The sequence below is a fragment of the Rattus rattus genome, chromosome 5 (assembly GCF_011064425.1).
Source record: "Rattus rattus isolate New Zealand chromosome 5, Rrattus_CSIRO_v1, whole genome shotgun sequence".
NCBI lineage: Eukaryota > Metazoa > Chordata > Mammalia > Rodentia > Muridae > Rattus > Rattus rattus.
Window position 1 is genome coordinate 135,853,151 of NC_046158.1, and position 12,665 is coordinate 135,865,815.

General features: G+C 51.9%; 1 protein-coding gene across 12 annotated transcripts in view; it reads left to right on the forward strand.

Annotated features, from left to right (window-relative positions):
- Epb41l1 (erythrocyte membrane protein band 4.1 like 1) overlaps positions 1-12,665 on the forward strand; it is a 120,361-nt gene that overhangs the window by 85,918 nt on the left and 21,778 nt on the right. For 5 of the 12 annotated variants that reach the window (XM_032904587.1, XM_032904588.1, XM_032904589.1 and 2 more), the window contains 6 exons: positions 2,453-2,550; positions 2,773-2,948; positions 4,319-4,467; positions 5,362-5,397; positions 7,559-7,741; positions 10,824-10,922. In XM_032904587.1, coding sequence (XP_032760478.1) covers positions 2,453-2,550; positions 2,773-2,948; positions 4,319-4,467; positions 5,362-5,397; positions 7,559-7,741; positions 10,824-10,922 — 741 coding nt within the window. The remainder of the gene's footprint in view (positions 1-2,452; positions 2,551-2,772; positions 2,949-4,318; positions 4,468-5,361; positions 5,398-7,558; positions 7,742-10,823; positions 10,923-12,665) is intronic. The other 7 variants (XM_032904590.1, XM_032904593.1, XM_032904592.1 and 4 more) reach the window with 5 other exon arrangements.

Consider the following 12,665-nt stretch of genomic DNA (forward strand, 5'->3'; position numbering starts at 1 on the left):
AGAGGTCAGAGGTCAGGTCATGTAGACATTTTGCTGTAGTCAGTTTTTTCTTTTTTTTTTTTTTTTCTTTTTTTCGGAGCTGGGGACCGAACCCAGAGCCTTGTGCTTGCTAGGCAAGCGCTCTACCACTGAGCTAAATCCCCAACCCCTGTAGTCAGTTTTTTCATTACACCATTATTGGTCCTGGGGATAGGACTGGAATTATCAGGCTGAGTGACAAGTGCCTTTTCTTCTGAGCCATCTCGCCAGCCCTGGACATATGCTTTTCAGCAACGTGTGTGCATGTGAGCATGTTTTCTCACACATATGCTTTATGAGGAAAAATAAAATGACAACCACATGAATTCAGGCTACACGGAAAAGTCAGTACATGTCTGTGTGCATGCACAGATTTGCCTGCACGCGGTAGTTCGGTGTGTCTGCACACCAAGACACACACAGGCGTGTGATGATGGCACACAGTATGGACACAGAGACATGAATCTACGCCTCTTCCCTTTAATCGCACAGTCCCCTCACATGCCCTTCTGATTCTACTGCTGGACTAACCGTGACCCACCTGGCACCTCTCACCACTGCACCAGCCACAGCAGCCACTGTCACCTGTAAATCAGGTCGTGCCAACCACTGCCATCTCACCTCCAACACACGCCAACCTGCTGTCACTGTAACAAAATACCTGATGTAATCTGACTATCGAGAGGAAAGGTTTGCTTGGATTCACAGTTGGGGAGGTTTAGTCCGTGTCTGATTAGCCCATGGGTCTGGGCTCATGGAGAAGCAGCACACTGTGGCAGGAGGGCATATGTGGCCATGCCACGGTTGTGAGGGCATACCCCAGTGTCCTAAAAACTCCAGTACGCCCCACTTCTTAAAGACTTCCTACACCTTCCAAATGCACCACACTGGGCTAAGTGTTTAACACCTTCACCTTTGTTGACACTGAAGATCCCAGCTACAGCGTAGCCCTGGCCTTCTGGTCTCAGCACAAAGCTCATGTGACTGGAGAGCAGTCCTTTCTCTGAACGTTCACCCCAAGCCTGCCCAGCAAATCCTTCATTCCTCTCAGTCCTTACCCATATCTGCAGTGATCTCATTGATTTTTGTCCTCTGTGTGTGTGTATGTGTGTGTGTGCGCACGCGCGCGCATGAGTGCATGTGTGTGGTGTACATGAGTGTATATGGTATATGGATGTGTTATTTGTGGTTATGTGGTATGTGTATGTGGTGTGTATGATTGTATATGAGTGTGTGTGCGGTGTGTATATGAGTATATATGTGTGGTTGTACATAAGTATATGTGTGTGGTTGTACATGAGTATTTGTATGTATGTGTGTGCTGTATACATGAGTGTGTATATAGGTGTGTGCATCTGTGTGGTGTATATGGTGTGAACATGAGTGTGTAAGGAGTGTGGCATATACATGAGTGTGAGTGATGTGTATGTGAGTGTGTGTATGGTGTGTGGTTGTATGTGACTGTGTATATGTGTGTGGATGTACATGAGTGTATGTGTTATTGTACACAAGTGTGTGTGGTATATTCATGAATGTGTATGTGGTTATACATGTGCGTGGGTGGTGTGTACATGAGTGTGTATGTGTGTGGTTGTAACGAATGTGTGGTATGTACATAAGTGTGTGGTTGTACAGGTATGTGTGTGTGATTGTACATGAGTATGTGTGTTGTGTGTAGTATGTGCATGAGTGTGCTTATTGTGTGGTGTGTACATGAGTGTGTATGTGGTTATACATGTGTGTGGGTGATGTGTGTACATGAGTGTGGGTGTGTGCACATGATGTACATGAGTATGTGGTTGTACATGTGTGTGATTGTACATGAGTATGTGTGTTGTGTGTAGTATTATATGAGTGTGTTTATTGTGTGGTGTGTACATGAGTGTTTGTGTAATTGTATATGAGTGTGTGATTGTATGCGTGTGTGTGTGTGTGTGTGTGTGTGTGTGTGTGTGTGTGTATGCAGATGGAGGTTCAAGGCTGATTGAGGATGACTCAGTCATTCTTCCACTCTGTTCAGTGAGTGGGTCTCTCTGCCAAAGCCAGCACTCACCAGTGTGTCTGGTCTGGCTGGGCAGATTGCTCTGGGAGCCTCCTTCTTCCTCTTCTGGGGCTGCAGTTGCCGGTGGCCTGCCACGCCCTCCTGCCTTTTATCTAAGTTCTGAGGAATTGAACTCAGATCCTCAAGGTCGTAAGGCAAGCACTTTACCCTGGAGCCTTCTCCCTAGCCCTGTTTAGTTATTTTGAGACTTCCTAGGATCTTCTGTGTTGATCCCTCCCGTGTCCAGCACAGGGCCTGTCGTAGAAAAGGGCTCGGTCCACCCCGTTTACATGCATGAACAGGCAGAAGTCACCCCTGGCTGAGGAGGGGTGAGCAGGTGGGCTGGTGTGTGGCCCAGGCCCCTCCTCTAACCCTCCCTTCCTGGCTTCTCAGTATGAGCAGTTCGAGAGCACCATCGGCTTCAAGCTCCCTAACCACCGCTCAGCCAAGCGGCTGTGGAAGGTCTGCATTGAGCACCATACGTTCTTCCGGTGAGTGGAATGAGGGGGTAGGATAAGAGAGGCCATGAAGGGTCAGGGGAGCCAGAAGTGGGTTAGCACAGAGGCCAGCCCCACCTTTCCCTAAGTCTCCCCTTTTGGGACCATGAAGTATCGTAGTTGGTGGGACACTGGATAAAAGCCTGCTGTTGTCCGACCCTGGGCCTGGCGATGAAAGTTTGGTTCCTACTCCTCATCTGCATTACTCTCTTGTAGGCTGGTGTCTCCAGAGCCCCCACCCAAGGGCTTTCTGGTGATGGGTTCCAAGTTCCGGTACAGTGGGAGGACCCAGGCACAGACTCGCCAAGCCAGTGCCCTTATCGACAGGCCCGCACCCTTCTTTGAGCGTTCTTCCAGCAAACGATACACCATGTCCCGCAGCCTTGATGGAGGTATGGCTCAGGCTGGAGCTGGAGTAAGAGCAGTCCTCAGGGGAGGCAAGGGGCGTGGACACGGTGGGTTCTCCAGAGGAGACAGACAGCTGGAGTTGTGGTGGACACTCCCACACCAGACATGGTGATCCACAAGCACCATTGCTCCTGGGCAGTGCTGGGTCAGGTTTGTCCCATGGGGATGCGACACACACTTTCAGGACTTCTCTGGGCTATGACTTAATAGAGTTCCGGGCCATCTGATGTTCTGGGCCTCTAACCAGGAAGCTCTGCAGCACACAGGTTGGATTGGACCAGGAGAGTGACATCACATGGTTTGCATGAAGGCAAGAGCACCTGACCTGGGCCTGGCCTTTCCTACAGGCCCCACTCCTGAGACAGGGAAAAATGGGACCTAGATTGAAGGGAAGGTAGCGACAGAGGTTAGCCCAGAGCTGGGGGAGCGTGTCGGGGGAACAGAAGCCTGGACTATAGTCCTGGAGGTAAGGGGCACCTACAGAACCTTCCCCTCTTGAAGCCTCAACTTAGCAAGTGGAGGTGGTGATTCCAAGGCTAATCCCCAACACAGAACAATGCAAATCAAGCTAGGTAGAGGGAAATAGCTCTGAAATGTCATCATGGCAAAGAGATTGGCATCTCTTTCTAATAGAGGCCAACCCCCAGGTTCTAGTTGTTTTCATGAAGGTTTTTTTTTCAGCCTTTTTTCTACTAAGACTCAGTCTGCAACACTTTGGCTGTACTCAGTGCTCGGTGCAGGCTTTAAGCCCGTTCTCCTTGTATTCAGAAAAGGATTTTAGGGTTGTAGCGGGAGAGATGGACATTAAGGACTCCCTTTGGATTCCTGTTGATTTATTCAGAAGGTAAACCATTTGTAACCTTCTGCTGCTGGGTAAAAGCTAATGCCTTGCTATTGCTAGATATGACACGTGAGACTTGCTCAGGGACCGCAACCCAAACGGTAATGCTTGCTTGACCAGCACGGGTGGAAGGCTCGCTCTGGGCCAGACACTCTCCTACTTAGGTTGTTAGTTTATTTGGTCCTCAGCTCATCTTTCCGGCACAGATACTACTTACTTACTAATAAGGAAACTGCGGCCCAGAGGGGTTGTGTAACTTACCCACTGTCACACAGCCAGGAAGGATTGGATTTGAGATGCAAAGCCAGACTCTGCTGTGGTAGAGATTAGGAAGGAACCCAAGGCTGGGGAGTAGCTTTGTGACTTCCTGCCGTGGTCCGGGGTGTGCAGTGGGTTGCCGTGGGGAGGAGTTGTCTCTGTGGCTGACGTGGCCAGGCGGTGGCGGGACTGGCTTTCTGACTGTGTACGGGGAGCTGCCTCACACAGTCACTCTGCCACCTCTGCCCACTTTAGCTGAGTTCTCCCGCCCTGCCTCAGTCAGTGAGAATCACGATGCAGGGCCTGACGGCGACAAGCGGGAAGATGATGCCGAGTCAGGGGGACGTCGATCAGAGGCCGAAGAAGGAGAGGTCAGGACGCCCACAAAGATCAAGGAGCTGAAGGTAGGCGCCTACTGGGGTGCCATGTTCTCTGTTGCCCCAGGGGACCGGGGGGGGTGACCTGAGGTACAGATGTAGCCTGGGCCTTCGCAGGTCCTAATTGTATTCAGGCACCCTTGGTGTGGGTCACCTCGGACAGGACCTTGGACTGTACCCCCAGACACGCAGAGTGGGGTTAGGGGTGGAGATGGGTGTGCTGCCCCCTTTTTGCCCAGCTTCCCTGGGTTGAGGGTGCTGACCTCCTAGGAGGCTCAGACACCCTCTTCCTTAACTCCTTGTCTTGCCTTTAACTGTTGTCTGGCTCTGTGTCTCCTCTCCTCCCCTGAGCATGACCAGGTCACCCAAACCCTCAGTGTGGAGTATTAATGTGTCCTTTCCTGCAGCCCCACCCTCGCTGTGGACACCCACACCCCAGCATATATATGTACATGTTTCCCCAGAGTCCCCCAGAGATAGACTCAGGCACAGGCATGATGATAGCGCGTTCACACGCACAGGCTTGACCACACGCAAGCTAGGTGTGGCATCCTTGGCATTGCTGAACAGCCCTTTTCTGTCATGTAGTTGTCATGTGAATACAGGTCCCCTAAACACGCCCTCAGGGCTGGAAGCAGCGGGGAAACCCCAGACACATTTCTACCCCTGAGCGTCCCTCCACCCACGAGGCCTCTAGTCCCCCGGCCCCTCCTTTGCCTTCCTGGGATAGCTACCTGCTTCCTGCCCCTTATGTTCCACGGTCCACCTATGGGCAGCCTCGGAGTTTCCCTAGCCTGTACTGAATGATGGGGCTGGGTGTGAGTGCACAGGGCTACTCTGCTGGATCAGGCTGGAGCGGTGTCTCTTATCTGTTTGTCCTACTGACCCTGCTGGTTCCTTTCCCTCCCGCTATCCCACCAGCCGGAGCAGGAAACCACGCCAAGACACAAGCAGGAGGTACTGCATGGACCCGTGTCCCCCCCCACCGCCCCCACCCCCAGCCATCGGAGTCTCAGTTCATTTGTCCCCATCCATCCCATCCCTGGCTCCCCTTCAGCTTCGTGTTTGTCCTCCTTCCACATCCTCTTCTGTTACCTTCCTTTCTGGTCACCACCCTCCTCATTAAGTTCATGTCTTCAACTCCCAGGTCAGATTCTAGTCCCATCCACGTGCGGAACCCACCACCCAGTGTCCCCGTCACTGGGCCTGGTAATCTACGCTTGCCCCCACCCGACTTGCACCCACCAACTCTGTTCATCCATTTAGCTCCTCCCTCGACTCCCACCCTCCCTTCCTTAGCATCACCCCCCATACCCCCACCTTCTCTGTGTGCTTTGTACCTCTTGACAACCAGATGTGAGGGTGGGGCCTGGGTGGGGAAGGAGGAGCATCTGCTCAGTCAGACCCGAGTCCCACCACCCTCTGGAGTGAGCTGCGGTGCCTCCCTGGAAACCTCCTCTCCTTCTCTCTTCCTGTTCTCCGCTTCCATCGACTTCTGCCTTCCACCCCCACCTCTTGTTCCCTTTCATAGCACCCAGATCTCTCTGGACCGGTCAGTACAAGAGAGGCAGTTTATTCTTGTGGAGAGCAGGCCAGAGTCAGAGCCTGTCATGGTATCCTGTGATCCGGGCTTCAGCCCAGCTCCTCTACCGACTTTGAGTCTTAGAAAGACTTCGTGGGCTCTGATCTCCAGCTCCACCATAGGGCAGGCACATTACCTGTGACTCCAGTTATCCCTGCCTTAATTTTGTACCAGGCCTTGATACTCACCCCTTGGTATCTTCAAAGCCTTTAAGCTCTAGGAATCCCAGGACCCAACAGTTGCCTTTTGGGGAGCACAACTCACTCCCAAGGCCAGCAGGCCCATTTGGGATCACCTCCTGTTAAGACCCACTCACCGTTGAGGCCTGTTCTCAAGCCCCGGGCTGAGTTTGACCTCTCGGATAGACACTGTCTGTGGCCAGCCTAGCCTGGGAGAGAGGCCTGAGGTCCAAGCAGGAGAAGGCAGAAGCCTCAGTTGGATTGGATTTCTTCCTGGGAAGGTTTGAGAGCAACTGAGTGATTCTTAGATGCCCAGAGATGAGTCCAGGGGAAGATTCTAGCCTTGCCCAAGGGTAAGATCGTCTTCCAGGTGGTCCCCTCAAATAGCCTTGTAGCCTTTGGGCTGCCCACCCACTTCTCTCTGACCCAGAAGCAAGCAGGTGACCAGCATTGGCAGCTCCCGGTGGCTCCTCCTCACTGGGCCCGAGCACAATCCTCCATCTGAACACTGGCATGGACTCACACATCAGAGATTAATTAGGGGCACACTGGACTCCAGCTCTACCTGCCTTATTCCTGTGCTAAGCCTTGAAGCTCCTCTCTCCTCTTCCTAGTCTCAGATTTCTTGCCCCAACACAAACTTCACTCCCACCTTAGCATCCTGGTCTCCCTGACGTACCTGACTCTTTCTACTCTGAGAGAGTCAGTACTCAGAAGGTTCTAGGTGATGGAGAAGGCAGTAGCTCATGGCAGAGAATGCCGTACAATCTCCCTCTGGTCCCGAGTAAGGGAAGAGGGCCCATTTTTCTAAATGGTCCAGCCTAGGCACATTGTTATCCCAGGCCTTCATCAGGCCTAAGCAGTTGGATGGGGCCTCAGAGGAGCCCGGACTGACCATACTCTTAAGTACAGTGGTCTGAGTCTTGACCGGAGGTAGGAGCCACCATTCAAGAGGGTTCTGGAAGCCAGTGAACCAGTGCAGCTCAGTGCAGACCAGGGATGTCTCGCCTTGGTACATGCTGCCTACTGTGCCTGGACCATAAGCAAGAGAGCCCATGCCTGACTCTGTCTGTGCTCAGAGGACAGTGGGAGCTGACCCAGACCTGAGGGTTCCGTGGAGTTGAATGTTCTTGGATAAGGGGGGCGGGGGAAGAAAGAGCATGACATCATCCAGGCTCTCCATGCCCCTGGTCAGAACACCCCTTGGAGTTCATTGTCTTTGCTTCCTTGACACCTTGGACTGTTTCGAGGACAATGTAGGGGTGGGTAGTGGAGGGTGGTGATGGATGGCGTTCTTCCTGTGTCGTCTTCTCATGGTTTATCATCTTGCACCTCTGCCGTCTCCTCTCCTGCCTAGTTCCTGGACAAGCCAGAGGACGTCTTGTTGAAGCACCAGGCCAGCATCAATGAACTCAAGAGGACCCTGAAGGAGCCCAATAGCAAACTGATCCACCGGGATCGAGACTGGGAGCGGGAGCGCAGGCTGCCCTCATCACCCGCCTCCCCCTCTCCCAAGGGCACCCCTGAGAAAGCCAGTGAGGTAGGTATCATGCTGTGGCCCTTGACAGGGACCTTGAGTGAAGAGACACAGGGTGGGGTGGGGGGCTAACATATGTTTACCTTTATCTTCCACACAAATATGTGTCCCCTTGTTGCTTCCAGACTGGTGGATGGGGAGGCAAGTCAAACCCACTCACCACTGGGTCCTAGAGACCATCTTAAAACATCAAAAACTCACGTTAGCTTGTTGGCATTCCCCTTCAGTCAAGCAAAGAAAATGGGGGAACTGGTGTTTGTTCTGGGACCCACTGAATCAGATGTTTTCCAGGGGAGTTCCAGGAAAGCAGCCTTTTAAACAAGTGCCCCACCAAGTCTCTTTGCATATTCAACTTTAAAAACCATAGAAACCCTACCCAGGAGCCAGCCCCTTTGGGACTTATGTCAAAGTACAGGGAGAGCATGGTCCCTCTTGGAAGGATTCTCAAAGTTCACCAAAGTGGTAAGTCCACTCTACAAGCCTGACTGTTCCTGAGACTTTTCCAGAAGGACCCCATGTGTCCTCCCCTCCCGGGTGGAAAGCATGGGGCTGTTTTCTTAGTTGAGAAAGATGAAGATAGGATTTGGGGAAGTCCCATATCTACACCCCAAGTTATTAGCACTTGCTGAATCTTGGCAGGATTTACCCCAGCTTCGATGTAGGCATCTTCTTCTCAAGCTACCATTCACTGATCACCAGATTGATCGTGGTCTAGTCTTAGGCTCCTGGTTCCATTACCTGTCAGCTTGAGGACTCTGAGCTTGTTACTAAATCTCTCCGAGGTACTGTTAGGTGTGTAAGGATGTTTATAAAGGTCAGATGAAATGCCGGGGGAGGGACCACATGGCCACCATGCTGTCTGATATGAAATACTGGGTGTTCCTTATGGAGTCCCAGGACTGTGCCTTGCAGAACTCCAAATCCAAGCTGGAAGGGCCCTGGGAACCCTCTCTGTTCAAAGGCTGCCTTTTACTGAGACCCAAAGACAAAGACCGACTCGGCATGGCAGCTGCATTTCTCGTGTTCCACGAGTCATTGTGCGTGTCTTTAGTTCACAGCTGACTTGAGGCGAGACCAGATCGTGTGCAGAGCAGGCAAAGAGCCAGCTGTGTGAGCTTTCTCTCCGGTGCTTTGAAAATTGGTGATGCAGCCATGATTTAATTCATAAGAGTGTTTGATTGAACTGGTACTTGCCGTGGTCTGAGCTCACCAGATAACAGAGGACTTGTCTTGTGAGGCATAAAACTAACACAGCTGGGATTCCATGGCTGCCAACATTACACAATCAGGATTGTTTTTGGGACCTTGAAGCCTGGTACTCTAGAAAGGAGACAAGTTTCTGCACCTACTAGCAGAGGCGACAAACTTACACATTATGACATGACGTTGTCACCTGTGCATGTCTTGACTGACCTTTGTAGTTTCCCAGGATGCACATGGTCCTCAGGCTGTAGATTGGGCAAGCCCCTCTTCTGAGAGCCTCTGAGGTCCCAGCACAACCAAGATTTAGACTGGACTGTGGGTTTGGTATAGTGAGCTGCTACACAGCTCTCTCCTTCTCCTGACTGCTCATTCCCTCGGAAAAGACTTGGTCAGAGTGACTCTAACAGTCCTGAGATGAACCAGGTCTTGGCCTGGGTGCAATTGAAGTGTGATGGAGAAGCTACCCAAAGGGTGAGATGGCCGCAGAGAAAGAATGGGTAGATGATGAATGTTGGTGAGCTAGGACTTGAGTTGAGGATTGTGCCCCACCTGCTGGTGACTACTGGAACTGCTGGCAGAAGGACCTTATTAAAGATGGAGGTTGTTCCACTCCTGAAAATTGCAGTCATCACACCTGGAGAGTAAACTTTTAGGTCCCTTGGCATTTATGGGTTCTTGAGATTTTGAAAAATGGGTAGTCATAGGCAAGAGCTTGACTCTGTCCTCAGGTAGATGATGTTACCTCTGTGAGCCTCGTTGCATAGGTCATCTTAAAGGGGACCAGAATGTCATTCCATTGGGAGGTCATTGGCAAGGCTAACTAAAACAATGGAGGTGGAAACTCAGTGTCCCCTAAGAAGTGTTGATAGTTACAGGGACACTGCTGAAGGTGACTGGAATCCCTGGCCTGATCTGGCTCTATGGAGGACCCTGCAAGGGCATACCACCCAGAACTCCCAGAGAGTCTCTAAGCTTGTTGGGTCCCGCCCAAGCCAAGGAACTTGAACCATTCCCATTGGCAAACCCAGGTAGTTTGAAAGCCAGTTAGCTGTGTGTGGGGTTAGTGGTGTGGGTGTGTGCATATGTGCATTACCCTGTGTGTGTGTGTGTGTGTGTGTGTGTGTGTGTGTGTGTGTGTGTGTGTGTGTGTGCAGTGCATGTGTCTGTGTGTTGTAGGCATGAAGGTCAGAGGACAACTTTACAGAGTCTCTCCTTCACCCATGTGGGCCCTGGGAATTGAACTTCGGTTTTCAGGCTTGGCAACAGGTGCTGTCACCCCTAAGCCCTTTCACCAGCCCCTCTACTCTGTTTTTTGAGATAAGCCTCTCACTGAACCCGGAGCTCACTGGTTCAACTAGTCTGCCTGGCCAGTGAGCCCTGGGGATCTGCCTGGCTTCACCTGGCAGAGCTGGGAACACACCTGGCATTTTTTCATAGGTGCTGGGGATTTGAACCCAAATCTTCATGTCTGTGCAAGAATCATACTAATTATGACATCTCCTCAGCCTCTCAAGGACAATTTTTAAAAGATAGGACTGTGACTCCACCTACAAGTTGGAACCATAGTTTAAGCCCATGGCATCTCCGGCAAGCTTGAAGTCGGAGTCTAAATGTGGTATTCTAAACTCCCTCAGAGTGTTAGTGAGAATGGGGGGCTGGCCAGAAGCCGTGGGATTGCCTGGAGCTCACCACAGCTGTTGTTCTCTGTCTCCCCCCTCAGAAAAGGCTCCTTCCCAACTGACGCTGTGAACTAACATAATACGAGGTGTACAAAGCTGGACTGTTTACAGACTGTGTGTGTCTCTCCTGCTCTCTCTCTCTCCCTCTCCCTTTCCCCTTTTCCCCCTCTCTCCTTTTCCTCTGGTCTGGGCCTCCCCTGCAGGCCCAGAGGATCCAGGACACTTCTCGGCAGGACTTGGTACCTGGGACAGCAACAGGCTTGGAGATGTTCACTCAGAAAAGCCTCGCAGCATCTCCTGAGGTTACTGTCTCCACATTCCACACCCCTTTCCCCTGGGCCTCCAGCCCATCCCTGCCTACCATCCCGGATCTTAAGAAAGCCCTTTCCCCAGGGTGAGGGGAATAGGCCAGACTCTGCCAGGAAGAGGATAGCAGAGGTGGCCCATGTTGTCCCGGTGCTATAAATGGCAAGTGTCCCCATCCCAGGGATCCACGAAGGGCCGGCCCCTCCCTCATCTGTTATTCACCAATAAGGACAGGATTGCAGCTATGCCCAGAAGACAGAAAAACTGGTTACCTCTAGCTCCAAAGGGACATAGACATGATCCTCTCTGGTGGCAGGCTATGACATTAAGCTTGGGATTAGGTGTCTTGACTCTCAAGCGTGTCCTGTCCTGAGATCTTGTCTGTCTTTAGAAGCCTGACTATAATCTGCGGTTTGGGGCGTGGTCTTCCTTTCTTCCCCCGCTTCCAGCCATTGAAACTCAGCAGACATTGGTCTGAATCTCCAGAAAGGCAAAAAACGCTTCCTTCCAAAAGCATCCTTGGGTTTGTAGAGAGGCAAGCCTTCTAGGTGAGAAGAGCATTGTTTCTGGGCCCAGACGAGCATTCGGTCAAGGGTTCCTGAGGTTTCCCATGGCCCTGTGTGGATCTCCACTTCCCCCCGTCTGCTGAGGTTTCCTAACCTGTAGGAGTTGGGTGCTGCTGATGGGAAAGCATCCTTTCTCTGGCCTCCGTGCCTCCTCTGTCAGCGCAGCTTGTGAGGATGTAGACCTGCTCCTCCCACAGAGAAAACGTCTCTAGCTGATGTGAGCTTACTGCAAGACTATGAGCAAGCTCTAGACAAGGGAAGATACAGACTGCAACTCTCCTTGCAGTCTTCTTCATGTAGAAATAAAAACAAGCCATTCAGTGCTCTCTCCTGAGGGCAGCGGACCAGCGTTGGGGACATGGAGATGCTCTTAGAAACAAGGACAGTGCCTGTGTGGGGACTGAGTGTACACCTTTCTCCCGTAACCTGTCACGTCAGCCTTACTGGTTCATCTACGGTCAGCAGGACCATTCATTCCCCCCTGCCTTCCTATCTCCTTCCCCTCCCCTCCCTCTCTCTTATCTCTCCTTCCGCAAGGTCTTCCATGATGGACTCAAATGTATGGTCTTTTCTGCTTTGGCCTCCCATGTGCTGAGATGAGCATGAAGTTTTCTGTCCTTCTGCCTGAAGTCTGTCCTTCTGACCAGGGCTTCTTGCTACCTAGTGACCCTGGTCCTACTCTGCAGCCTCCTTGAAGCTGTCCTTCGAGAAACCGAACACCGTCTCTCTGCACTTCTTCTAACAGCTTCACCTAGGATGCGGGTTCTAGAGAGTCCCCTTCCTAGACCCCCCTCAGATCTCAACTGTAATTGAGAGAATTCCAGGTAGGGCCCGAACAGCCAGGAGTCAGCAGCTGCCCTTTGGGGTTTCTTCTTGTCCATCATGAAGTAGACGTGTCCCCCTCTTCCACTCCTGTGGCTGGAGCAGGGGCAGCTCCGTCAGATGGTTGGGGGTGCTCTTAGCAAGGCATTGGAGAACCAGGGACTCAGGAGGGAATCTCTGGGAGGCTGGCCTGTCTCCAGAGACCCTAGTGTTGCACCATCTTGTGACTTGGACCAGCCAACTCATTCTTTTCTTTCCTTTTGTCAATCACGCCCCCACTCCACACCCATCCATCCTTAACTGTTGCCTTTTTAGTATCGGAGTCCTTGTTTCTTCCCTCAACACTACTGC